This window comes from Penicillium verrucosum (genome assembly GCF_028828655.1).
Source record: "Penicillium verrucosum strain IBT 35672 chromosome Unknown utg000002l_segment0_segment0, whole genome shotgun sequence".
NCBI classification, from domain to species: domain Eukaryota; kingdom Fungi; phylum Ascomycota; class Eurotiomycetes; order Eurotiales; family Aspergillaceae; genus Penicillium; species Penicillium verrucosum.
The window spans coordinates 2226986-2254494 of NW_026643211.1; the positions used below are offsets into that span (position 1 = coordinate 2226986).

The following is a 27509-nucleotide window of genomic DNA, read 5'->3' on the forward strand; positions in this document are numbered from 1 at the left end:
GAGGAGGCCGCAGCGGAGGAGGCAGCAGCGAAGGAGGCAGGCACAGGCGGGAAGGAGGCAGGCACAGGCGGGAAGGAGGGAGGCACCACTGGGAGGGAGGGGAGGCACAACCGGCTGGGTGGGAGGCACAGCCGAGAGGGAGGGAGGCACAGTCATGGGAGCAGGGGGTCGGAGGCAGACACTTCCCCAGGCTCCACACAGACATCCATCTCCGGAGAGATGTCACGGATCATGGTGTCCATGTAGACACCAGAGACAGACACAAATTCAACGCCCTCCATGGGCAGCACATCCCCGAAGTCCTCCTCCATTCGCGGGAGGAGGTCGTTGTCGGCGGGGAGATTGGAGCCGTAGGGCTCGAAGTGAGCCCACAGACGGCCGACCAGGGACTTCCACTGGTCGCCGACGCCGAGGTTTTGGTGGAGGGCCACAGATGCGGCCAGGGGGTGGGAGTGGAGGAGGTTGAGGAGGTCGGAGGTGTTGGTGGGCACTTGGGCTAACCGCAGATTAGTATTCGTTTTTCCTTCAATGATTGGAGATGAGCCCTTACCAGGGTGTGACATCCCTGCCCGGTGCAAGCCGAACCACGCAAACTCAGGAGCGAGGACGGCACGGAGGTAGGCATTGGGGGATCCGGCCCCCACGACGATGACCATGGTGCAAAGGAGCTCGGACAGCTCCCAGGCCAGGACAGACATTTCGGGCTCAGAGCCCGCGGCAAACAGCTGGTCAAACAGGGACAAGTCGTCCCACTTCAGAAGAGGACCAGCCAGGTACTCGCCAGCGAGTACCTGGAGGCCGCTCTTCGAGAACGGCGGCATGGTGTCCAGCACCATGTTTGAAAACAAAAAGAAAGAAACAAAAGAAAAGAAACAAAAGAAAACAAGAAAAGGGGGAAGTAGGCGGGGGGAAGGATGATGAGATTGAGAGAGAAAAGAAGAGGTTAGACGAAAGGGTTTCATGGGATTTATATATGTGGGTAAGGAATACTGAGGCTATTGATAGACATCTTGAATAAAGCTTAACATTGTTTCTCCAAGGTGAATGTCATTGGGGTGTGAAGTGTATTGAGTGATGCCCCGAGCAATTCTCTCAATGGGTTTGTTTGTTGCTGAACAATAGAGAATTGCATAGCTATGCAATTCAGTAGAGTCTCTGAATAACATTGTTCAATCAATTCACCTGTCCGTGTGATACCCCATACACATGCGTACTATTGATCACTTTGTTTGAATAGTGAACTGATTGAATTGTGAATTGAATTGTTCAAATTGATTATTGTGAGTGAACCTTGGAATTATAGATGGCTCAGCTGAATTGGGTAGAGTGTATTGTATTGTCGTATAGTGTAGTTGTTGTACAATTGGTCCAATAGTATGGACATTAGAAAGAAAAACTGAAGTGAAGTGAAGTGAAGTGAAGTGTCGTTGAAATGAGGCCAAAGTGAATGTAATGTGAGGCTCAAATGAGAGTGATGTCAATGTAAATTGGATAGTCGGTAGTAAGGGATGTCCCGAACACTGGTAGTGAAACTATGGCCTCGGTGCCATTTTTAACCAAGAGGCACTTGCATGACCTCGTAGAACATAATAGTTTCAACCTTAGTTACCACCACACTGTCGAAGAAATAGTTCCAAGCAATGTGATTGATTACTCACAAGAGTAACACCCCTTTGCATATCCATCATCGAGTGTCATCCTAGAAAACATATACTGTCAATAAACACTGAGATTCGGGGTTCTACTTGTAGCGTAGAAGGACGTGAGCAATCCGAGGTTACTTATAGACAAGTCTGACCTTGCCCACAAGTCAAATGGGTCAGTTCAATATATGATAATAAGGACCTTTTCAGTTGCTTTCGAGGGCACATAAGATCGTAGATATTGGGAGCATACTATATTATCTACAACCAATATCCCGACCGCTAACCGAAAATTTGGGGTGGTATATTCAAGTTCAGGAAGATTGTCAGGGCCAAAGAAAAAAGATCGAGGGAAAGAGGCTGCACATAGGCGAAGGCAAATATGAAATATGGTGGGTGTATGTTGTAGGTAGTCGAGGTAGTCCCGAGGTCCTGTAGGCGGACCCCAGGATTAGTCATGTAGCGAATTTCGGAGGTTCGGAGTGGCGGGGAAACCCCAGATGTTCACGGCCCGAGGTCAAGCGGAGTCCTTGTTTTTGTCCTCGACTTCGTTTATTTTACTTTCCTTTTGTTTCAATTCATCAATCCAACAATTATCCGTTGGGTCTCTACTTATACCATCAGCCATGTTACGTTTGATACGGCGTTTGCCTCGACGCGCTCCCGTTGTGTCCACTGTTTCTTCGCGTTCATTGCGGCCTTTCACAAGCGGTTATACTCGGATGACGCCTATTCAGCACCCCATATCCACCACTCTCCCCTCAGACGCATACCAGCTGCTATCCACACAAGAGAAAGTTGGTGAAGCTGAGGATGCGCTTTACGACCAACAACTTCGCGATGTTGAATCGTGGTGGGATTCGCCTCGCTACGAAGGCATCAAGCGCCCTTACACGGCGGCAGATGTCGTGAGCAAGCGCGGCTCCTTACAACAAACGTACCCCAGTTCTTTGATGGCGCGAAAGCTTTTTAATCTTCTCAATGAGCGAGCGGCTGCTGGTCAGCCCGTTCATACTAGTGAGTCCTTGGCCGGCTGAGCTCCAATTGTGACAAAACTGACCTCGGTTCTGCATACAAGTGGGGGCTATCGACCCTGTCCAAATGACACAGCAAGCCCACAACCAAGAGATTCTGTATGTCTCGGGCTGGGCTTGCTCTTCACTTTTGACAAGTACCAACGAAGTATCCCCCGATTTCGGCGATTATCCCTACAATACCGTCCCGAACCAGGTCCAGCGTCTATTCAAGGCTCAGTCAATGCATGACCGGAAGCAGTGGGACACGAGGCGAAAGATGACTCCGGAGCAGCGAAAGGCTACACCCTACACTGATTATATGCGACCAATCGTTGCTGATGGTGATACCGGGTACGTTAATATGTGGGATTGAATGTACGAAGTATTACTAATTCTCTCGGTGCAGCCATGGTGGCTTATCGGCTGTTCTAAAACTTGCCAAGCTGTTTGCAGAGAATGGTGCCGCGGCCGTTCATTTTGAAGATCAATTGCACGGTGGAAAGAAGTGCGGTCATCTTGCAGGAAAAGTGCTCGTGCCAATGGGTGAACACATCAACCGACTGGTAGCAGCTCGATTCCAGTGGGATATGATGGGATGTGAGAATCTGGTCATTGCCCGAACAGACTCTGAGAGTGGCCGACTCATCAGCAGCGCCATCGATGTGCGAGATCACGAATTCATCCTTGGTATCACGGAAGATGTGGAACCTTTGGCCGAGACCCTCCAAGCTATGGAACGGGAGGGTGCCGTGCCAGAAGAAATCAATGCATTTGAGCTTGACTGGGTCAAGAGGCACAAGCTTGTTACACTCGACGAAGGTATGCTTTTTGATTCTGTGTCAAATGGTCCCATTTACTAACAATATGTAGCCGTCGATGCTCATCTTGAATCAGAGGGCGCTCCCCAGTCTTCTCGGGATGCGTACAAGGCCTTTGTTAAGAAGAATCCCGATCTTTCATTCTCTCGTCGCCGTGCCCTGGCAAATGATTACACCAAAACACCTGTTGTGTGGTCATGTGATAGCCCGCGCACTCGCGAGGGATTCTACCACTACTCCGCAGGGTTCCCTGCTGCGACCAAGCGTGCGAAGGAGTTTGCACCTTACGCGGATCTTCTCTGGGTTGAAACTGGTGACCCAGATGTCGAGAAGGCCGGAACACTCGCCGGCGAAGTGCGGGCGGCATACCCGGGCAAGAAGCTTGTCTACAATCTTAGCCCTTCATTCAACTGGATGGGACAAGGATTCGATGAGGCTTCCCTCAAGTCCTTTATCTGGGATATTGCCAAGCATGGGTAAGTTCAACCATTGCATCTATCTCACTTCGATCCACTAACTTCTTTCAGATTTGTCCTGCAACTCATTTCCCTCGCTGGTCTGCACACTAATGCCACCATCACGACCGAACTTTCCCGTGCATTCAAGGACGAGGGTATGTTGGCTTACGTCCGTCTTGTGCAGTCTCGCGAGAAGGAGCTCGGTGTGGATGTTCTCACCCACCAGAAGTGGAGTGGCGCGCCTTATATGGATGGAATAATGGGTGCTATTCAAAGTGGAAGTAGTAGCAGTAAGAGCATGGGCGAGGGTAACACAGAAAAGGGTAGGTTATGATGCACCGATTTCAGACATTATTAAATTGCTAACAACACAATCTTAGGATTCTAATCCCGATTCAAAGCTATTTATTGGCAACTGTTTCTTTGTCATTGGGGACTATTTAATATCGAGATATACTCGAGAACAGAGGCCACATGACGTGCAAATGCCTTTTTTTATCTCTCTTACAAGCTATCTGTAGAACTTTACATTTACCCATCCTCTAATGACTTGGTTGATTGAGGCGTGCCAAATACCTTTTGGTTTCACGGTCTTGTACCATAGGGGGCTTTGATGGCTCTATTCACAGCTACTAACATTGAGTAGTCTCCGAGGTCTTGGGCTTAGAGAAGCTATTCTTTCTCCAGATCTCCATTCCAAAAGTAGTAATATTCAGTTAAAAACATCGACTAGTGTTCAACTTCCGAGCCAGCCCAACTGGCTCACCCCTGAAGACTTTCCTTGGGGCAAAAGTATTGTCTCATCAATCAATCCACACCAATTGTGAGGTCCGCAGTCTACTTGCATACTCCTTGATTTTCGTGAGCAAGTTGCTGCATGACAGATTAGTCTTTGAAGTCACGATATTTTCAGTAGAAGATAAGAAGACTTACCAAGCAGAAGCCACTGGCACAGTTTCCTGAGCTGCCATCGGCTTTGCAAGGGGATCCGACCGCAATCTGAAGATTCGTTAGCTTCAATATGATATTCATTCGTTCAAACTTACAATTGGAGGGGCCTTGTCCGCAGCCAAAGCAGAGCCGACAAGGGCCATAAAAGCGATGAAGGTGAAACGCATATTGAAATTGGAGGGACTGTGTCTCAGTTTTGGAAATGCCAACTGTGAAATGGTATTAGAGAGATGAGTGTAATTTAAGGTCAGCCGGGTGATGGTATTTATATTTCTCTAGGAGCCGTCGCATGAATGTCGAGTCTTTGATCGTGTTGCAGAGTGTAGAGTGGACATTCGGAGAAAAGGCTTGGTCAGGTACATTTTTGAAAGAATTATCTTCCTATCTGCATGTAATGAGGCCACTAGATTAAGGAACAACCTCTAGAAAGGGGTTCGCTTTCTTGTTACATTTTAAACGTTGACCTCTAGATTATGTGCTTCTTATTGAAAATTGGAGCATGTTGTACTCCTCCAGATGCGCCACGGCCGAGTTCAGAATTCGGGGCTTCTTATTCTTTTTTTTTCTTCTTTCCTATCGAGCCACTGAATATATGATTCTCTTGCCAGAACCTTTAGAGCAGCATTTATAACCATTGTGTTTGTGGAGAGATATTTGGATAGCTCAGACAACTACACTTATTAGCCTTTTGATTTAGCCCATTGGGATACTTAGGCCTAAAAACGGGGTGAACTTGCTTATTATTCATTAAAGCCTGCAGATTGTGACACAAAGCAATGAGAGAGTGAAGATTACTGCAAGGAGGATAATGTATCCAATGACCACCATGCAAGATAGTAGAGTACTCGGGCTTCTCAGTACAAATGCGAATATCGTAAGATTGTCAAAGACCGAACAAACAAGGATGAACATGCAGCCTGTTGCCTTATCACCTGTTACATTTCTTAACGGTTACTATTAAGGCTTGTGTTCTACTCTTAGGCGCATCAAGAAATGAGCAGGGAATTTATCGGATATATTATTATGGTTTAGACTGTACAAACCCAACTGAGGTTTGAGCTTGGACGCTGATAACGGGCTTTCCCTGCAAATCAATCAGCGACTCGACGGGAGACTGCTCATGCACCTTATGTCCTAATTATAGACGCCTTGGTGTTTTTCTGTGTTTATTGTTTGAGAATTAGCGTAATTGGAGTACAGGGCATTCGATCCAAGGGATATTGAGGGAACACCACCGTCGAAGTAGGTACTGGTTACGGCCGCCCTTGTATGGTGTCATATGAATTGGGTCTCGGCTGGTAAAGTAAAAAAAGGTCTGTGGCATCGGGATAGAAAGAAAACATTGATTATTTTATAAAGATTAGTGACAAGAAAGTTAAAACAGTTCAAAATCTAATTGTACATTGCATAGTTTTCGCCCTCTTCAAAGGTATCACATGATAAAAACGGGTCCAATGTCGAATACATAGGTCAACAATGAAAAAGAAATGACAGTCATCAATCTGGCATAGAGAGACAGTCACCCGGGAGGTCATCAAACTCCGATGAACACGGCGGAGGCAAACAGGGTTGAAAGAAGCACCACAGCCTTCAAGCTGGTATGGGCCTGGGGCAGAGATGCATCTGCCCCAGAGGTACTTGTGCTAGTCGCCGCACTCTCCGTTGAGGTACCTGAGGATGTCTTGTCGGAAGATGATTTGGTAGAGGTTTCCGTTGAAGTCGGGTACGAGGTCGCCGTTGCAGTTGCATTGGTATCTCCGTAGCACCACACGTCCTTCCAGTCGACGCCCGCTTTGTAGAGGCACTCGGTAAGCTCGTGGACTGATTGATCAACGGCCGGGGCATAGATAGCACAGTCGTTGTCATAGGCAGTCACGCCTGCGGGTTTTGCGCATTTTGAAAGAAATCCTTTGTACTTGTCGTTGTTGGGAACTCCACATGATGCGTCTTTGATGGGGATTTCGTACTGGGCTGAGGTCCCACAGCCTGTGCTAGTTGCCAAAGCTCCGGTCGTTGTTGTAGTTGCCATGATCTTGAGCTTTGAAGCAAGGAAAGATTAGAGAAGAAACGATTTGGAGAGATGAATTTGATGTTTTATTCGATCGAATGATTTGTTGTTGAGCCCCTGGTTTCATATGAGCCTTTATAGCCGTTCGTTCCGTTTTATGGACTTTTAGTTCATTGAACCACCAACCTCAGAATATTTCCGGCTATTTTTAGTCGGTCTTGTCGGTCTTGTTATTTCGCCAAGTTTATATGAAACTGCCAAGCTGTGTTCCACGCGATTTGGTAAATAAGGAAGGTATGTTCCGTGTTGTGACCACAGAGATAAATAAAAACAAGGTAAACCACTACACCAAGTACGGATTGAGCCTCCTGATTCTCCGATCTCAGTTCATAGTGGGTCGGGCTGAGTTGGGCGGAGCCTTGGTATTCGGGGAGGCCGGCAAGTGGTAGTGAGTTTTCAGCCTGTAGATCGCATGCTGGCATTGGTTTGATGGTTTTTCAGCTCACCCCTTTTTGTACACAGAGATATAGAAGTTGGGAAAAGGAAATTGAATTTTTTTAGTCGCAGACTATGTTGTCGACAACTTTTGATTTTTCGGAGTTTCATTACCATTCCCGGCTTAATGCATTTTGCCCTATGCTATTTATGTGTTCGGCATTTTGGATTCCAAGTAAAAGGCACAGACTTAAGATTAGGCCACCCATGTGTTTAGATGGCACTTAGTCCGGTTGACTAACCTGGCCCCCTGCATATGATACGCCTCCTATGACCCCATATTTGGCTTTGAGCGCCGTCATCAAGTAAATGAAAGTTTTCAACAGTTATAGAATATGAAGAGAAAGCAAGCCCGACAGTGAAATCCAACAAAGATAGGTATAGTGAAGATCTGATATGTAAGGAGTTCGATAAAGCTAAAAGAGCACAAGATATAGATATGGAAGAATACCAGACAGAAAGCGCTGCACAAAGAGATATCTGAAGCGATGAGAGATTAAGCAAAAGGAAGAGATGCAAAAGCACCCTAAATCAGCTATTAACTATATGCTTTAAAGCATGGGGTTGGGCCCATAACATAAACGGGAAATTCGAGTTCTCGGATGACAGTCTGAAGCTGAACCAAAAGGTTTTTTATTAGCCATGGTCAAGGTCATCAAGAAGGGCCGAAATCTTCTCTGTATTTACCTTAGATTCTCCAACAAGAAATGCGAGCCTCAAGTTGAGCTTGTACATTCTCTTGATGTTGCACACTTCGAAACTCGAAGTGACCTCCGGGGAAGTCGGTTGTTGGCCCATATGACATCCCTTAAACTGACCGTTGTGTCCGTAGGTGCATCTGCAAGGCCTACCGGATAGTTTATATTGGCCATACTTTGCACGATCCACGTGCGAGTAGCCGACTCTGGTGTTCCTTTCACTTTCACTTGTGTTGTTTCGACCAGCATAGTTTGAAATGCACTCAGCAATACTTTGCACTGTGAATCTCCAAGCTTCGTGATTTTTATACTCAAAGGGATTGAGTTACCTAGAAGAAGGCAAGGTCCGTTTTGAAGCTCAATGTCGACTCTGAAGGATAAAGGTGAATCGCTGTCCAGGATGCGTGGGTTGATGTCGATGAAGCATTGCTGCTTAAATGGTTTTTGTTTCGGTATTGGGTCTGCAAATGAATGGAATGGAATATTTCGAGTCTTGATAATGATCAGCAATGAGGTTGAACGCAATTCTCGTTGCCCAGTAATCGCTGGAGCGGGCAGTTGCTTACCTGTTTCACTGTACTTTTGCCAGTAACAACAACACTCAGAGAGTATTTAATCTCAGCCAGTGACTCCGAGTCCCCAGTCGAGGGCGGAGTCGGCCTCAACAGGTGGGATTTCCTTTGGGGCCAACATGGAATATTCGCGCATGTAATTTGTGGTTTGTTTGACCAGTGACCAGTTTTGTAGCATTCGGTCACTTGGGGAATCTAAACAAATCCAAAATATTTAGTAAGTTAAGGCTAAGTATAGGTTTGATTTCGATTGGTACTGACGGTGATAGAAAATCGGAGAATATGATTTCCGCTTCCGATAGTTACACGGGAGCTGTTTGAATCATACATCAAATCATCTGAAGGAAACAGGCGGTAGGATTTTTGGAACAGCTAAAGTTTGCGAGTGTCAATGACAATAATCAAAATGCAATGGTCGGCTGGCGCAGTCATTTTTGCACATACATTATGGGTTTCTGTGCGTCTGCTTTGAGTCAGCCGGGACGTTGCTGTTCCCGACAAGTTTAGGACAATTGTTGACAAGTCGGCCGGCGACTCGGTGTGCAATATTACCTCGCCCGATACAGTATCTTGATGAGTATAGGCTGAATCTGTCTCGTCCAGTCTCAAGTCCACTGTCATCGGTGGCTGGGAGAGCCCAAGTGAGCTCATTGTGAACAGCATGGGGAAAATCCGTCAAAGGGAGTGTTATGTTAGAAAAGGTATCAGCAGCTCGCGTACTTATTCTTAAAAGGGTTCAACCTTGCCATTAAAAAAGTCTCAAGGTACATAAGAAAACTTCTGTATGTCTCACTTCAAAGTGACCCCAGATCTCGGCGCAATCAGAATTTTGTGCCTCGTGGGATTTCACGGAATTTAAGTTATTTTTAGTCGGTTAGCAAGGCGATTTGAATATGCTAAATTTCATTAAGAAGATGAACCAACTAGTTTACCTAGCCGTCCTACCGCCACTATGCCTATGGGTCCCGTCCCAGAATACAGAAATTTTAAGAAATTAGGTGCTTTTTATATGAAATGCCTATACAAAAGTTACTTAAACATGGCATATTTATGATTGGAATTTTCCCAGTCCTGGGAGCGATTAAAGAGTATGCAGTAGTACCTACTATATATTATAAAGGAAGTATCTTTTTATTTGGTAACAGCATTAAGAAGAAGTATTAAGTATATTAAGTATTCTCTAAGTGTCGGAACATTTATATTTCCCAATACATCTCTTATGGTGCTTTTTTAAATATAGTCTCTAAATATAGTCTCTATTCCTCTACATTAAATATCCAAATTTAATATTGGTGGCAAATCGATTAAACCAGACTTCTATTATTTACTAATACTCTTACTTACCATTCAGCTGGCGGGAGAGTTGGGAAAAAAGGGTGTTAGGTGTATGTACCTTTTGTATGAACATGCTATATTAAAGATACCTATTTTTTAGAATTTCTGTTCTCTGGGAAATTTCTGTTTAGTGGTGGAGTGTCAGGCAAGACGGCTATTGGCTGGTTGAAAAGAATAAGGATGTTTTAGCTGTTTTAGCCTCACGCTAAGGAGAAGGGTCTGCTATCTGATTGGTTACTCGCTCTAACAAAGATGTGGGGTCCCGGCTTAAAATAACCGCCTATACAGAGATAATTCACTTAGAGCGAGAAGTACCCTAACCTGTTATTTTTTCACATTAGTGAGAGAGTGGGGGGAGTGGAGAGGAGAGGAAGATTATTCAGTTCTTTTCAACTTCACTTACATGCAAAGCTCGCTTGGCATATCTGTGCAGCCTGTCATACCTCAACCAATTTGAACCGGCTTGGCATCAGGGATTCCAGGCATTCATTGCATTTAGGACTTTCAGCTTACACACTCCCAATACTTGTTCCACATTGAGTCCAGAATGTTACATGATGAATCCCTTTAATCGACCTTACTCATTTGACTATGCACCACAAGGCGATGAAAGCGACGGCCTGAGTGATGGTCCTTCCCCTCGGGTAAGTGTAAGTGAAGTGGAAATTGCTTGATCTGTGGACATGCGACAAGCCGAACTGATCTAACATTCCCGGTCACTACCAGAATCCTGGACTACGAGACGAGCACGCCCTCTCTCTACTTCATCCAGCCCATTCTTCCGCCTTGTCCATCAGTCCCTTTGAAGACCCAGTTTCTTCGGGTGAAGTGACTCATCGATCGTACAACTCTTCATCTGCTGAGAATAAAAGCCCGAGACCCGAGCCGATGGAACCACTAGAAATCCCCGATCAGATCCGATTACACAACCTTTCTAACCAGGGCTCCGCTGTTTCCTCTTCCAAAGAGTCGGGACCACGGCACAAAGGAAGCAGCATCCGTCGATATCCAACACGTCGAATCAAGTTGACACAAGGCTCGGTCTTGAGTATCAACTATCCGGTACCAAGCCCTATACGCAATGCTATCCAACCTGAGTATCGAGACGCAGAGGGGGAACTTTCTGAAGAATTCACGCAAATGAGATGTGAGTACTCGCACCAATGTGACAGTTGATTCAACCCCATCATGGTAACCTAACTTTTTCCGCTCTTTTTTATTAGACACCGCCGCAACATGTGATCCTGATGAATTCACGCTACGCAATGGTTACAATCTCCGTCCTTCGATGTACAATCGGCACACCGAAATTCTCATTGCCGTCACGTACTACAATGAGGATAAAGTACTGACTGCCCGAACCCTGCATGGGGTAATGCAAAACGTGCGAGATATCGTCAAACTGAAGAAGACAGAGTTTTGGAACAGAGGTGGTCCCGCATGGCAGAAAATCGTCGTCTGTCTTGTCTTCGATGGCATGGATCCCTGCGATAAAAACACACTTGACGTTCTGGCAACCATCGGCGTTTTTCAAGATGGCGTGATGAAGCAAGATGTGGATGGAAGAGAAACGGTCGCTCACATTGTTCGTTTTCCCAACTCACAGCCCTTCTAGGTTTCAATACCTAGGGATATGTTCAAATGCTAATGGTTCCTAGTTTGAGTATACCACACAGTTGTCGGTTACTCCAAAGCAAGAGCTCGTGCGCCCATACAAAGACGACCCTATGAATCTGCCCCCGGTACAGATGATGTTTTGCCTCAAGAAAAAGAATGCTAAGAAGATCAACTCACACCGATGGCTGTTCAATGCGTTCGGGCGCATTTTGAATCCCGAGATCTGTATCCTGATTGATGCGGGTACAAAGCCCGGACCTAAGTCTTTGCTCGCCCTATGGCAGGCTTTCTACAACGACAGGAACCTCGGTGGTGCCTGCGGTGAAATTCACGCGCTTCTCGGCCACCGATGGAAGAAGCTCTTCAATCCCTTGGTTGCGGCCCAAAATTTCGAATACAAAATCTCAAATATCCTGGACAAACCCTTGGAGAGTAGTTTCGGCTATGTGAGCGTACTTCCGGGTGCTTTTTCTGCCTATCGATATCGCGCTATTATGGGCAGGCCTCTTGAGCAGTACTTCCATGGAGATCACACACTAGCTCAAAAGCTCGGTAAGAAAGGAATTGATGGGATGAATATCTTCAAAAAGAACATGTTTCTTGCAGAAGATCGCATTCTTTGCTTCGAGCTAGTCGCTAAGGCCGGCAACCGGTGGCTACTCACATACGTGAAAGCGTCGAAAGGAGAAACAGACGTCCCCGAACGACCAGCTGAGTTCCTAAGTCAACGGCGGCGATGGCTGAATGGCTCTTTTGCGGCATCGCTGTATTCAATCATGCATTTCAACCGGATCTACAAAAGTGGGCATGGTCTCATTCGGTTGGTATTGCTTCATATCCAACTAGTTTACAATATCTGCCAGCTAGTCATGACATGGCTTTCACTTGGTAAGTTGATGGAGCTCTTTGGATCTTATATTAGTCCTATACCAGACTACTAACACATACTAGCATCCTACTGGCTCACGAGTTCAGTTATCTTGGACATTGTGGGAACACCAAGTCCAACCAACAAGGATAAAGGGTGGCCTTTCGGGAATGAGGCTACTCCAATTGTCAATAACATATTGAAAATTGGTTATCTGACATTCCTTATGCTTCAATTTATCCTAGCGCTTGGAAATCGACCAAAGGGGTAAGTATCCGCACCTAGAGATATGTACTCTCTTTCGGATTTAAAGCTAACATTCAATCACAGATCAAAATTTCTTTACACGCTCTCCTTTCTCTACTTTTCGGTAGTCCAGCTTTATCTCCTCATTTTGTCGTTCTATCTCGTTGCGCAGGCAATGACTCCGGAGAATCTCAGTTTTGATATCGATCATGGCTTTGCGGCACTCGTATCGGGATTTCTTGCCTCCACGGGTGGACTTGTTCTAATTGCTCTAGTCTCAACATACGGGATCTACTTCCTTGCTAGCATACTCTACGCCGACCCTTGGCATATGATCACTTCATCCTGGGCCTATTTTCTCGGAATGCCTTCTTCGATCAATGTTCTCATGGTCTATGCCTTTTGCAATTGGCATGATGTTTCATGGGGCACCAAGGGATCCGATGCACCCGAGAAGCTTCCATCGGCGCAAACCAAAAAGGAGGATGAAACGCCTTTCGTTGAAGAACTGGACAAACCTCAAATCGACATTGATGAGCAATTCGCATCCACTGTGAAGCGGGCCTTGACTCCCTGGCAAGAACCGATTGAGAACGAAGGAGTGGCTCTAGACGACTCATACAAAGCGTTCCGAACGAATCTAGTGTTGCTGTGGACATTCAGCAATGGTCTTCTGGCGTTGTGTATTAACAACCTCAGCATCGACAGGCTTTGCCTAACGGTAAGTCGAGCTTTAGTTTCCTTCTTCTATTGTTTACATGCACTAACCGACATAGGCGACATCTACACCTCGCACGGCGTGGTATTTCAAGATCATTCTGTGGGCCACTTCTGGTCTCTCGATTTTCCGATTCTTTGGGGCATTGTATTTCTTAGCGAAGACTGGAGTCTTATGCTGCATCTCGAGGCGTTGAATCAAATCTCGGACTTGTCTTGGGAAACTCAAAATTATCCAGGTTCTTACTTTCTTTTCATTCTGTGTCATTGATACCATGTGTTGTGATTTAGGTGACCTAGTTCAAGGAACAATAATAATAATCTCATGTTTGGGTGTCTATACATATTTATGGATTCAGTAGAATACAGTTTATCTTAAAGTAAAGCAGTGCCAAGATCTCCTAGAAGGTTTCTTGGCTTACAAAATTCGTCTGAGGCCCCGAGGTCCCGCCGAGGTCCCCAAAAAGGGTCCCAAATGGCCCCTGAATCAAAATTACAGACTCTCCTAACTACTAGGCGGACCATACTATAAGAGGGCTTCCTAAAACTTAGGCTGAAACTCGTATTTAAATAGAGCAGATTATTATATACTCTGTGTTATACTTTTGTAGTACCAAAAACTAGCATATACCCATGTACCTTTTGTATGGTCCGCCAAGTAAAAGGTACGATTGCCCCCGGTAGAACAGTCTGTAATTTTTGTAAAAAATGTAAGGGCCAGTTACTTGGTACTTGTGGCCGGGGAATAATGCATCCCTACATATGCTGTACATCGAGATAGAGATCTACTATGTATGTTGTACTTTATCTTCCGGGGGATTTTAAGCACGTCTGAAGTATCCTTCAAGTATCCGTAAAGTACCCTTAACGTACTCTTAACGTACCCCTAAAGTACCCCTAAAGTACCCCTAAAGTACCCCTAAAGTACCCCTAAAGTACCCCTAAAGTACCCCAGACTATTACTCATTGGATAAATCGATTGGCGCCAAGAAATGTCTGATCCGCCGCGGAACCCATTTAATGCTGCCTATTCTGCTTAGCCAGTTCTCTGCCCAGGAGGAAATTTTCTGATTCAGCATACCTTAAATTATTTTTTAGGGCCCTCCCAGGCAGCCCAGATTCACCAATATTTTACTCCACTCTCATAGAGTGATCATTCGTTCATATCAAAGTTGAAAAACAACCTTGAAATATGTCGACCGAGCTTTCACTCGAGAGACAGAAGCCTCAATTAGTGGTATGAGTTCTCACCTGAAACAAATCCCAACATCATCCGAGTACTAATGACAACTGCAGTGTGACCTCTGTCATTCCCGCAAGGTAATGACCCTTAGGGGAGAAATATGTATACCATATTCAATCTCCGATTTGCTAAGCAGATACACAGGTCCGGTGTGATCGGCGCGATCCATGTGGCAATTGCCAGGATGCAGGCATCTCCTGTAATCGTCGGCGCGCTGTGAAGCGCAAATGTCTAAGTAGTCGCCCCCAGGGTAGTCAGACCCGCAGCTCTTCCCACAGTTCCCGGCGAAGAGCGACACCTGAGCCTCAGTTTGGTGGGGGGAACTCGGCGAATGAAGTCTTACCAGTCGTTCGCTCTGTCCCAAGTCGTCATCTCAACGATCCACGTGGGCACAAAACGGGGGTTGTATATGATCCGGTCTACGATGCGCAAATAACGATTCAACATCAACTATACCATCTCCCGGGTCTCAGTCTAGACCGACGCAGCGTGCTCGAAACAGCTTTATCGGTCATAAAAGTACTGTCTGACAATTCAAGAGCACTGGTACAAGACAATCTTAACGATCATCAAGAGGAAGTTTACTCCCGAAGCCCGTCTATTGAATTCCTTACCTGGATGTTGAAAGGTACATCGATGTTTAGCTGCCTCAATACAATTGCAAAATTGACGCTAATGATGAACATCCACAGATATCCGGTCCAACAGATTTGGGACTTTCGTTGTGGATTATCACAGACATATATCAATCCCAAAATTGAAGCAGATGGGACTTTCACTTCTTCGCAACAAAATACCGACTCGCGAATCCATCATCTACACCGTTTGCGTCAATTCTGTTGCCTACAAGTTTATCTCCACGGTTGTAAATCTTGAAGAAGACGCCGACCTTGCCCTCGAGCTGAGGAAGAATGCCAAAGAGTATCGGGCATCAGCTCAGGCCGCATTAAAGCAGATACCATTGCTAATAGCACCTTCTCTTGCGCTATTACAGGCTATCATATGTGGTGTAAGTCTCTCAATCCCGTTATTGTATCCTTTCTCGGCAGAACTAACCCATATCTAGATATTTCTCCACCAAGGGTCTGGAGACATCGATATAAGTGGGGAGCTCACCAAGGCTGCCTGTAACACCTGCATTGACTTGGATCTTCGAACAAAAGTCTTATGTGGAACTGCCAGCGAGGAAGAGCTTTTCTGTTTCCTTTGGTGCTACATTTTGGACCGAAACCATGCATTCAAATCACGAACTTCACGCTGCCTCCTCGATGTTCAGCTACCCTCCACTTTCAACGATCTTTATCCAACTTACCCTCCGATGGCCGAACATTTCTTGATTTATCTGGATCTGGCTCGGGTGCAAGATGCGGTGGTTTCATATCTACCCCATACCTCATTGAATCACCACAATCCCTCCGTGCTATATGATACTGGAGAATACATGCTGCTGCAGATGCAATATATCGAGCAAAGAATGAACAACGTGAGTTATGAAAATTGCTTATTCTTCAATGTACAATTTCTAACCGATTGCAGATGGCATTATTATCATCTGAATGGAAGGGACTCGACTTCCAACCCGAAATGTCCGCCCTGAAATTCGCCTATCAATCAGTCATGACCGGAATGCTCTACCTCCTCCAATCCGATCCTGGCCAACCAACCCGTTCAACAGGGAGCTATCTTCAATCAGCGCGCGAGGAACTTTTAGCACTTGTATCCATGTGTCACACGGCGGAGAAGCAAACCGCTGTCAACTTTTTGAACTGGTAAGTACCCAACCACCCAACCCAATACCAATAGGGTATAATAATAGGGTAATATTTTCTTTTTTTTTTCACCTTTCTAATACGCATACGCACCTCAGGACAATTCTACTCTATCCAGCGACAGCATACCTTGTCCTATTCTGCAACGTCGTCGCGACATCCGACATCGGCGATTTCAACCTCATGAAAGCTATCGCTGAATGCCTCACTCAAACTGGTATCAGCTACCCGCTTGTTCAATTACGAACACTGTACCAGAAATTCCTGGGGATTTCTCAGGAGTTTTTCAACGATGAGCGCAATGCGCTTCAGATGATCCCTTCGCCTCGGTTGGGAAGTCCGCTGTCTAACCCGGTTGGAAACCCGTTTGCGATTACGTGGGGTGCAGATGATTTGGTTTTCAACCAGTTCATTTTCACTGGTGCGGAAAACTTCTCTGGTATGCTGAATATGCCAGATATTGATCCATCTCTGCCGTATAGTTTTGATTGAACGAGTGTATAATAATACCTTGGTGTTTGGGCTGTGGATTTTGGTATGGTGTTCTTGTATCAATGGGATACACGGGGTTTTATATGAATACAACATCAAATTAATTCTTCTATTCGTATAAAAAATGATCTACTAAGTTCTATGAAATATTCGATTCCTGGTACGTACAGGTATATACCGTTGGTGTTCAGTACGGTCTATACATGACAGCGGGTTATATATATGTATTCCGTTCTATATTATTTCAAACTAACAGACATCTTCATTGTCTATCTCCCTAAAATAGAATAATGTCTCATAGATTACTTTAAACGACTAAATATATATAAAGATAGTGACATCACTGATCTTACTAGTAAGCGTACGATAACTATGATATATAGTTATGTAGTCGTTAACATGACGTTTGGTATGAAGGTACCCCGAAACAGAGAAATTAAACAAACGTGGAACGATCTTCATTCATATCATTGAAAATAACTACATAGAAACATTGCATATCAAATTTGGATGGGAAGCTCACTCGAAAAAGAGCCCGAATTGGAGATAGGGCGTGAAACCGAGATCAAGATAACAAGAAACATCTCAAAAGCTAGCAATACCTTACAAGGGTCGACTATTTTTAATAGATAGCCATCAAAGAATTACATCAGAAGAACAACCACAAAGGACACACAAAATAAAGATCAGAGACCTCGCAAAGCTCAAAATCAGCTTAATTGCGGCGACACATCACATGGTATAACAGGGCGTCAGATATACCCGTGGTTCGAAATCAAACAAAGACAGTCAGAAGAACAAAGTCGTGGGGACGAGAAGAATTGAATCATAGAAACGTTGCGCCGCGTATCAAGAAATGGGAAAGTAGAAACACCGTTGTTTTCCCGTCACAAGGTTGAGGTTGAAGTTAGAAAGACACGAACTCGCTGAATAACGGACAAGACATCATCGGTAGACAAGGGCATTGACCTAGTTGACACGGAACGAATCAAAGATGACTGCGTGACCAGTTAGTATGGAACAATGGCAAAAGAAAGAATTGAAGAAGCCTACCTTCATGACCTCTGCGACAACCGCTGCCGATCCACATCAAGGTGTTCAGGAATGTGTATCGCTCATCGCCAGTCTCCATGGACAAATTGACTCGGTACTTGTAACTGCCGGGGTTCACACCATCTGCCATGTTGGAATCGATGACCTTCTCGAGAACATCCTTGGCGCCTGTCAACCATCCTTCTGTGCGCACAATGATAAATGCAGGTGGCTCATCGACAGTCTGAAGAATATAACTCGCACGAAGATTGGTCGTGGAATCCTTGGTGACGATCTGTGTATCTTGACCACCAGGCTGTTTTCAAAAAGTTAGATACTGGACAAGGAATTATTCGAGATTAAGATTCAGCCTTACCAGAACGATACCCTTACCCCATCGACCGGCCCATTGGCCGCCAATGAACGAGACCCACTCTCTTTGGCCCCAGACGCTGGGTCCAACAGATACCTTGGGGTTCATTTTGATGCTCATGCGGAAGTCCAGCTCCAGCGACGGTGCGGGGATCTGAAGTGATCGGGCGACATCGCCCTCGGGGAATGTGTGGAGCAAGTTGTTGGCGGGGATTGAGTCCTTCATCACGCTGAGATAGGTAGGACATTCGAGCAGATGTTGTCGCTGGCGACTAGTGTTCTTCGCACGAACTTGTTGGCAATAAATGCATTGAACAGACAGGCACTATTCCGCACTGTTAGCTTGTATGTTCCAACGTATATGGCCGTCGACTTCCTTCGCTGTACGTACCTTGTCTTCTTCCTTTGCGCGGAACTCAACAAAAGCGGCGTGCACATCGTCTAGTGGGGGCGCGGGCAAGCTCGAATTTGGTGTTTTGGCCTTTGGCTTGGGAGTCGGTCGCGAGGGCACGGCGCTTGACGGCGCGGACGGAGGACCAGTAGGCGGAACCGGGGTTGCCATTGCAGCGCGGTTCTGGAGGGCCCCCAGCGGGGTCTGCAATGGAGTGGCATGAGGGTTGACACCATTGGTCATGAGGGTGCCATTGGGAGTTGGGATAGTGCCAGGACCAGTTGGACCTGTCGGGGTGGCAGTCGGGCCATTGGGGGTTCCGGGGTAGCCATTGGGAGGACCGATTCCGTTAGGGGCGGCCTGGGCAGGCTGGGCAGGCTGAGGCGCGTTGGGGTGACCGCGCAGACCTGGACATTCAAGGAGATGTTGTTTCTGTCGCGAAGTATTCTTTGCTCGGATTTGTTGACAGTATATGCACTGAACAGAGAGACACTAAACATGCACAAACCCCAAAACGGGTTTCCGTATGTTAGTGACGGAGGGTGAAATATTACGAAATACACAGTCACGCACCTTGTCATCTTCCTTGGCGCGAAACTCGACAAACGCGGCGTGTACCTCCTGGTCGACGGTGCGACCCATGACGAGGGGAGTAAGGGGAGTTACAGTATCCAGGATAATAAACAAAGGAAGTTGAAGGAAGAAAGGGTAAGGGCGCCGTATGGGTTGTAAAGTTGGAGGGGTCAGGAAAGAGAGAAGAAAAGAAAATGGAAAGACGAAGACAGGAGAATACGCGGGTTACGCGCCCTGCGTAATTTGGAGCACTGCTTACGGTACGTGCCACTGTACTCCGTACGGGAGTACTGTAGGGTATATTACCTACGCACCTATATTATATACTATATTAGTTATATACTATAGTTATGTATATTTAATTGTTTATTAGTATCTCGGAAATCGGATTTAAAATTTTATTATAATAGGCACCATTTTACTTATTTATCTCTTTGCTTTCACTTCATCAATCACTTGCTACCATCCGTAACTGGTGTGATCCAAAGTCGAAACATCGACCAATGGATGAGACCGACGGTTGGGACCCTAGTAATATGAAATATATGAAATATATGAGAAATACTTTATGAATAGCTGCCTAATAAAAAGCAATTCCAAAATAGTCTGTAGACGCCTTGAATAATCACACTATTGATAGACAATCCGCTATAAACCATACTCAGCATCCGTCATATAGTCCTAACAGCTATAATAATAAGCCTGTAACCCTATCAATCCCCAAGTCGGAGAATTCAGGGCAAACGAGGCACACTCGGATCAGAGATTGCTATGATTGGATTTGGTGGGGAAGACAAATCTCCTATGTGAATGACACGCAATAAACAGAAGCAAAAGGGCAGAGATAGTAACAGAGGATATATATGTATGGAAATGATTCTTGATATTTTTGTTATATACTTCCCGTACTCCGTAAACATGTTCCGTTCATTTCCAGGGTTCGCGATCGAAACATCTTCGGGTATTATTACTTATCCCGTATCCCATACACAATACTGTCTATGTTGTACGGCTTCAATTTATAACATACAGGTTCCTGGTAAGATTGAGGTATAGAAACGTGAACAAAAATAAAAGATAAACTGCATTGTAGATCCGTATTGGTCTTCTTCAACTTCATATCACCTTCTCTCGTTTCAAATGTTCTTCTTCTCTCTTACACTTCCCACTGTTAAAATAGTGTTCTGCGTATTCCAGTGATGTAATACGCACAGGTCGCGTCAATAGGTTCTCGTCATAGCTGTCTCTTCATTTTCGACGTTCCATTGCAGCAATGGGAACCAGTCACACCATGTCCGAGTAGAACCCCTCATATCTTCCCCTTGCATTTCAGCACTTCGACAATCCATCCTCATGTGTTCCTCTGCGTCATTCGTGCTCGTCATTTGGACCTAGTGCGCACGGTTCATGCTCAGATACCGGCTAGTCGCAGGGAAATCTCACCATAGCGATAGCGGACTGCCCACTCCGTGCTCTCGTCAATGTATGCGTTTTGGTGGACATGCAGTACACCTTTCGTAGCGAGAGTGAGAACATTCATCAAAGCCTGGGTCGCGACAGCTCGCGTCGTACTCTCAGGAGGAAGAAGGCTCCCGAATGTGGTCTGACCGTGACTGGCCACGACCGGGCTGGACATGTTGAACATGTTGCTGTTCGGGCTTCGTGTGTTTCTTGCGTTGTCATCGTTAGCAGTACCCATCTTGGTCTTCATGAACTCTATGAAATTCAAGCTTTCCCGATCAAGAGTTAACTTGGCACGTTCGAGAGCAGAGCGCTTGCTTGGCGAGAGTGAGCTGATATTCTCGCGGTCTGTCGCAAGCTCGCCTTCAAGATAACGGGTAAGATCTAGGTCGTCTGCGAAATCGCCCAGGAGCTCGACGCTAGGTCGGTCTTGTCCCCCCAGATAGCTGCGCCCGGCGAGTGGACTGGCGCTGGTAAGACGACTGCGGGCCTTGCGTCCTTGAGAAGAAAGCTCGCTGACACTGCCGAATCGATGTCTTTGCCGAGAGCTTTGAATAGAAGCGGTGATGTTCCATGGCATTTGCGACGAGTGGTCATCAATCAGACTCGAAGGGGCATCACGGCCGACTTCAACTTCCATGTTGAGGCGGTCGATGTTCTCACGGCTGAGATGATCTGTTTGTTCGTTTCTCGCGCGTACTCGACGTCCTTCTGAAATCTCACCGTCATCGTCATCTGCACTGCGCTTTCGCCTTTTTCTCTGAGTATATCCACCGACAGCTTCAAGTAGATCATCGCCCGAGTATAGGTTGAGCGGATGCGGTTCATGGTCCATTCCCAGTCCAACCCCAACCGAGCCGATTCCCTGACCGAAAACCCAGAAAGCAGCGTTCTTCTTGGAAATGGTTGGAATCTTATTTTGCTGCTTTTGCTTCAGTGCTTGGGTCATGTTCGCAACGTATTCATTGTTCCATTGGGCCAGCGTCATGTTTCGAAGCGCCGTGGTATCGTCGGAGATAATTTCCTTTGGACGCCTGACCCGCCGGGTCCCGGTTGCCTCGATTTCAATTGTTTCTTCAACCCCCTCCCGGCCTTCATTTGTCTGGAGAATGGCGAGGCCTGCGGTCTGGGTATTGAGCTCCGCCATGTTGTCGGTCTCGGCTACTCTAACTTCTTCGTTGTCAATCTGCATCTATCGAGCAGAGTCAATAAACCTTCTTTTGCTTAGTTTTGGTATGGATGCTTGGTACTTACCGAGTCTTCATTGAGCTGGCGTTGTTGGTCGTTTACCGGTCCTTCGCTTTCCCTCGGACCAACGCTAGACTTCCTTGCATGAGGGTGAGGGGACTTCTCTCTGGCACCGAGCTCGATGATATTGCCATCCTCGTCAAATTCAAAGTCAGGTTGAAGAAGTACGCCCTCTTCATTGCCTAATCCTAGCCCGGTCATGTTGGCGAAAGCATCTTGTTTCTGCGCAGACCTATTGATCTCATCAATCCCTAGGATAGTACCGTCTCCCAGGATATCATCCGATGGGAGATCAAGGTGCAGGCTTGAAAGTTGTGAAGTGCCAGACAAGCTATTATTGGGCGACTTGGTCCAGAGACCACTGAGTTGGCTCAAGTCATCATCCGAAGTGGCAGTGAAGTAGGACAAGTCGATCTCAAGTCCCGGGAGAGCTGTCTCGGGCAGGAAAGATGGGTCGTATGGTAGGATTAGATTGCTGGGCCTGGGATGGGATTAGCCAATGTTCTTGCAAACTGACACCACCAATCAGTGGAATTTACCTGGTCTGTCCGGCAGCGGGATCAAGTCCACTCCCCGGGATGATCTTCAACTTGGAGACCATCTTGTCATGCATCGCCTGTGTGTCGAGAAGCGTGTACCCACACTGTTGATTGTACACTCGAGAGACACCGTACCTAACAGAGTCAAATTGTTAGCATACTTGTGGAGACATCATTGAGCGACAGATCTTACAGCAAGCTCCCCTGCAGTCGAAGGGCCATGGGTGCATCGGGATTGATGATAACTCGGCATGCATTGGGGACATCAACGTCCTGGATGGCTTTTCGGTTCAGTCTTCTGGCAATGGACCGGGAGCCCAGAGTTGCGACTAGCCTAGAGAGAGGTTATTATTAGTCCTGGCTGCGAATGCGTGGAAGCCCTGGATATTCTTACCATATTGTCGCGACACCATGCTCCGGCGAGGTGAGAACTAGAGTGCGAAAAGCAGGTGAGCGTTTGGTCTGAGGTAACAATCGCTCGAGGGTCCTTTCGACTTACTTTCATGGCTGTAGAACATGGTTGCGGTGCAAGTGGACTCGAGTGACCCTCAAGTCCTCGAGTCTCCACGTGGTTTGGATTTTCAGATTCGGGTTATGGGTGGTGTGGATTTTGACAGGATTGAGCGGAATGCTTTTCGGTGGGAGTGGACGTTAAAGAAGATATCACAGCGGTTTGCCCGTGGGCCAGAGTAATGGGTTGGTGGGTTTGGAATAGTCTTGGACGAAAGAGAGTGCAAGGTACGATGAAGGTACCCTCGGTGGACATGGGTGATAAAACTGCAGAAAAAGAGGATACAAGGAAGAAAGTAAAGGGTTGATGTTTGAGGGTGTGTGCAAGTCCCAGCCTGAGCACAAGAACCTCGAGGCTGAGGTGAACAGATGCTATGCATCCCAGCATACGGTCTACATTCTTACAGCTACAGCACTGACAAGATCGGGTCAAAGATTACAATTAAAATAGATTGTTTCATAAATACAGTCGATTGAACTGTGCCCCCATTTCCCATCGTACAATAAGTTAAATCGACTCGTGTATGGTCCTAGGGACTGGGTCAAACACCAACATTAGAAGAAAGATTTACTTTTCTTGGGACTCCTTGAGAAACCATATAAAGTCACTTGAGCACAAGGGGATGAAAACGATGAGCCGTCCGAAATGAAGCCGCAAAATTCTAGGGAAATGGACCAAGACCAACAGAAACCGCACTCTTTTAACACAAAAGTATAAACGTAGACATAATCAACTATGGAAGATCTGAAAATAGATAGGAAGCACCCAGAAATCTCCAACCCAGAGCGATGTATAGGATGCACGGGGGGTATGAGACAAAAGACATGCAAGAACACACAAACAAAATCTGAATACTACTCGTCACTGACTTCCAGTGGAAGCTTAGTCGAGAGGGATGCCCTCATACTCGGAGTAGCCCAGGGCCAAGTTCATGTTTTCTATTGAGTTCGTTAGTGTCATGGCCGATGAAGTAGATGGATTCAACACTTACGCAAGCACTGGGTGGCGGCACCCTTCAACAGGTTGTCAATGGTGGCGCAGACAACAACGCGCTCGCCGCTGGAGTGGACGGCAAATCCACCGATCTCGACACCGTGGCGGCCGGCAATGTCTTTGACAAGAGGAGCTTCACCCACAATCTTGACGAGCTTCTCACCAGCGTAGCGATCCTGGTAGAGGTTGCGGATATCGCGGGAGGTCATCTTCTGCTTCAGGGGAATGCTGATAGAGTGCTTGATATAAATGTTAGCAATCGTGAGGATCAATGAGCGGCCAGCAGGCACTTACGGAGATACCCTGGAACCAAACCGCGACGTGAGGAATGAACGCAATGCTGGTGCCCAGCTGTGCGCTGATCTCACGCTCGTGGATGTGGTCTGTCAGGCTGTAGGGGATGAGGTTGTTGGTAAGGAACTGCACGTCATTCTTGGGGCTGGGCTTGGTACCCGCGCCGGAGTATCCAGAAACACCAAAGGTGGTGGGCTGGCCGCCAAGGAACGGAACGAGAGGAGCAATTCCGAGCTGAGCAGCGGTGGCGTAGCATCCGGGGTTGGCAATACGATTAGCCCGGGCGATCTTAGACCGCTCAACCAGCTCGGGAAGACCGTACGTCCACTTGGGGTCGAAGCGGTAATCAGCGCTCAGGTCAACAATGACGTTACCCGTCTGGGCACCTTCGTCAACGGCATCAACAAAAGGCTTGCAGATACCGTTGGGTAGAGCCATGACCCAGCAGTCGATGTCACCGTTGGCAGACATCTTGCGGACATCATCAGGGCTGAGATTCTCGTAGATGATCTCGCGCTTCTCGTAGCCTTGGAGCTTCTTACCAGCCAGCTCGCGGGACGAGACGTGACGAAGATCCATGTTAGGGTGGGCATTCAGTAGGCTGATAAGGGCCTGGCCGGTGTAGCCACGGGCACCAATGAGGGCAACTTTGGCGGGCTGGGTGTTAGAGATGTTCTTCTCACCAAGAGGAGGGTTGGGGTTGGTAGTGGCATAGGTGCGGAAAGAGTTCACGGCAACGGCGGGACGCTTGGCACGGGTCATGCGCAGAGCGTTGGTGGTGGTGGAGAACCCACGCTTCTGCTCAGCAGAAGCACCGCTAACACCAAAGCCCTTGCCAATGTTGGCAGCAGCCTCAGCAGCGCGGTGGAGGCGCGCCTCGAGGTTAATGTCACCGAACATCTGGCGTCCATGGGCGTTGAACTCCTGAACCAGCTGCTTGACTTCCTCGCCGTTCTCGGCACCGTACCAGAACAGGACCTGGCCATCACGGCTCAAGCTGCCATCGGCCTTATCGAAGAACCAGGTCAGGTTCTCATCGTCCTCCTTGACAGTCCATGCCAGCTTGGGGAAGTCCTTCTTGATGCTGGAGAAAACGTTATCGGCAACGTTAGTCAACCAACCAGACTTGGTGATAGTGAATGTAGCCAAGTGAGCCATTTGAGAGTTGGGCTGAGGAGGCAGCACAACGGCCAGAGCTTCCATAGGCTCGTCGTAGTAAATCTTGAAATCCTTCTCCTTCATGCCCTCGACGTAGCGGTCAACAACGGCACGGGCATCAAGACCCTCGCGATCACGGATCAACACCTCTTTCAAAGCCTTCATGTCTCCAAACTCGGACAGAGAGGTCTTCACGTGGACCTTGTTACCGCGGCGGATCAGGGTACCAGCGCCGGAGTCGGTGAAGAGTTCCTTCTGGAGATCAGCAGGGTGGATGATGGCGACGCTAGAGGAGCGAGGCAGATCGCTGAGGAGATCCTTCATCTCCTTGATCTTCAGGCGAGTGCCGTGGCGCACCCACCACTGACTCATCAGGTGGTCGTACTCCTCGTCAAGGTTGATGGCGGAGATCTTCTCACCGGTGTCGCCGTTGAACAAACCACCCTTCTCAGCCAGGTAGACGATCTTGAGAGGCTGCAAGGCACGCGCAAGCTCGCCGGCAGCCACATCCGCATTGACATTGAGCACCTGGCCGTCGGGGGTCTCGGCCATGGAAGTCAGGATGGGCAGACACCCAGCGGCAATAGCCGACTCAATGGGTGCCTTCTCGACACCATTGATCTTACCGACCAGGTTGTACTTGGGCTTATCGAGGTAATCGGCCGAAAAGACGCCTGCGGTAATGGGACGGGCACGGATGCCGATGCGCTCAAGCTCCTCAACCAGCTTCATATTCTCCTCCAGGAAGAGCTTGCGGGCGAGGGCCAGGGTCTTACCGTCAGTCACTCGGATTCCATCCTCAAACTGGGGCTCAACACCAGCCGCCTCCAACATACGGTTAAGTTGGGGGCCGGCACCGTGGACGACAATCGGGTACAGACCGACATGGTTAAGGAATGCGAGCGCGGATGACAGGGTCTGGAGGTGCTCAGTAATAATAGCACCACCAACCTTGATCACGGCGAATTGCTGAGAGGACACGGAGGTGAAGTGTGACAGGTACTGCTGGACCTCGCGCTTAGAGCCAATATTGCTCAACAGTTGCACGACGGTGCTGCGGGTGGAGGTCAGGTGAGGGTCCGTCGAACGGGAGTAGTTGCGAGTCTGGCGCAGGGAAGTGGCAGTCTTTGCAGCTGAGACTCGCAGAGGAGCAGTCGGTGCGGAGAGGGAACGGAGGGACTTGCACGAAGCTCTCCGCACAGCGGAGCGAAGGGACATCATCCTAGCAACGCACATGCGGCAGCCTCAATGGTCTGACGGTCGGGCCCTGGGTGGGAGAGGCCCCAAATATGTATAAGTAGGTGGAAGGTAGGTGAAAGGTGAGAAAGTGTTGAGTCAAAAGAGATATTTTTCAGATCATCGGCCGGGCCTCGGAGCGATAACCTGGCCCAATGACGGGGAGAAGGCGGTGGAGCCTCCCCCCTCTCTAGCGAGCGATTTATCTCCGTCTTTTTTCTTTTTTACGTGCGACATTTAATCATTCCATGAATTAACTAACTAGTTACTCTTCTATTGATGTCAGATTTGAAATATATCTCTCATAGAGTAGTTTTATTTGACTTCTCTTCTTCTATAATAGTACAAAATATTAGACATTTGTGTGGCGCTACAACCGGGACCATAAAAAAGAATCTTCACGCACTTCGCTCGGATATCAACCTTGGAATCTCCTTAGACTTCGCCAAGCGAGAGTATTACCTCCGAAGAAGCCCACTTCTTCTGCTCGGAGATCGCGAAACGTCATCCTGCTTGGGCTTAGTTTCAGTTATCTGATCCTGTCCCTTCCTCTCACTCGTTACTTTAGGTCACCGCTATCCACTTCCCTCCACCTTGGCTGGATCTAGCACTCTGCACTTCCTGCCGACCGTATATGCGAGGGCCTCTCCAAGTGGTCTAATTGAGGGAATTGGTGGACACTGGTTTTCGTGCCAAGAGTTCCCAGAATTATCTGATTTTTCTCACTCAACAACATCCTTCGGTAGAGGAATTCC

General features: G+C 47.3%; 8 protein-coding genes across 8 annotated transcripts; 3 read left to right on the forward strand and 5 right to left on the reverse strand.

Annotated features, from left to right (window-relative positions):
- Positions 1-152: 152 nt before the first annotated feature.
- On the reverse strand, positions 153-821 carry N7516_006493 (uncharacterized protein; the record flags this gene model as incomplete). The annotated part of the gene is made up of 1 exon (XM_057219213.1): positions 153-821. One exon carries the CDS (start codon positions 819-821, stop codon positions 153-155), a length of 669 nt encoding a protein of 222 aa, XP_057073304.1.
- Positions 822-2269: 1448 nt separating this feature from the next.
- On the forward strand, positions 2270-4323 carry N7516_006494 (methylisocitrate lyase ICL2; the record flags this gene model as incomplete). Its single annotated transcript, XM_057219214.1, has 6 exons — positions 2270-2660; positions 2722-3010; positions 3066-3478; positions 3530-3953; positions 4005-4258; positions 4316-4323. The coding sequence occupies 6 exons, from the start codon at positions 2270-2272 to the stop codon at positions 4321-4323; spliced, it is 1779 nt and encodes a 592-aa protein (XP_057073305.1).
- A 2097-nt stretch (positions 4324-6420) lies between these two features.
- On the reverse strand, positions 6421-6915 carry N7516_006495 (uncharacterized protein; the record flags this gene model as incomplete). The annotated part of the gene is made up of 1 exon (XM_057219215.1): positions 6421-6915. One exon carries the CDS (start codon positions 6913-6915, stop codon positions 6421-6423), a length of 495 nt encoding a protein of 164 aa, XP_057073306.1.
- Positions 6916-10548: 3633 nt separating this feature from the next.
- Positions 10549-13639, forward strand: N7516_006496 (uncharacterized protein; the record flags this gene model as incomplete). The annotated part of the gene is made up of 7 exons (XM_057219216.1): positions 10549-10638; positions 10721-11141; positions 11218-11579; positions 11653-12499; positions 12563-12746; positions 12810-13446; positions 13502-13639. 7 exons carry the CDS (start codon positions 10549-10551, stop codon positions 13637-13639), a joined length of 2679 nt encoding a protein of 892 aa, XP_057073307.1.
- Positions 13640-14634: 995 nt separating this feature from the next.
- N7516_006497 (uncharacterized protein) lies at positions 14635-16946 on the forward strand (the record flags this gene model as incomplete). Its single annotated transcript, XM_057219217.1, has 7 exons — positions 14635-14679; positions 14739-14762; positions 14830-15313; positions 15378-15694; positions 15752-16168; positions 16222-16454; positions 16553-16946. The coding sequence occupies 7 exons, from the start codon at positions 14635-14637 to the stop codon at positions 16944-16946; spliced, it is 1914 nt and encodes a 637-aa protein (XP_057073308.1).
- An 878-nt stretch (positions 16947-17824) lies between these two features.
- Positions 17825-19481, reverse strand: N7516_006498 (DUF3237 domain-containing protein). The gene is made up of 5 exons (XM_057219218.1): positions 19315-19481; positions 18742-19233; positions 18355-18675; positions 18000-18294; positions 17825-17944 (listed from the first exon to the last, which is right to left on the reverse strand). Exons 1-5 carry the CDS (start codon positions 19381-19383, stop codon positions 17916-17918), a joined length of 1206 nt encoding a protein of 401 aa, XP_057073309.1. The 5' UTR covers positions 19384-19481; the 3' UTR covers positions 17825-17915.
- Positions 19482-20725: 1244 nt separating this feature from the next.
- N7516_006499 (Rad21/Rec8 N terminal domain protein) lies at positions 20726-23080 on the reverse strand (the record flags this gene model as incomplete). The annotated part of the gene is made up of 6 exons (XM_057219219.1): positions 20726-21967; positions 22030-22504; positions 22563-22697; positions 22756-22896; positions 22957-22993; positions 23062-23080. 6 exons carry the CDS (start codon positions 23078-23080, stop codon positions 20726-20728), a joined length of 2049 nt encoding a protein of 682 aa, XP_057073310.1.
- Positions 23081-23932: 852 nt separating this feature from the next.
- Positions 23933-26754, reverse strand: argEF (bifunctional acetylglutamate kinase/N-acetyl-gamma-glutamyl-phosphate reductase; the record flags this gene model as incomplete). Its single annotated transcript, XM_057219220.1, has 3 exons — positions 23933-24011; positions 24065-24305; positions 24361-26754. The coding sequence occupies 3 exons, from the start codon at positions 26752-26754 to the stop codon at positions 23956-23958; spliced, it is 2691 nt and encodes an 896-aa protein (XP_057073311.1). The 3' UTR covers positions 23933-23955.
- Between the last annotated feature and the right edge of the window lie 755 nt (positions 26755-27509).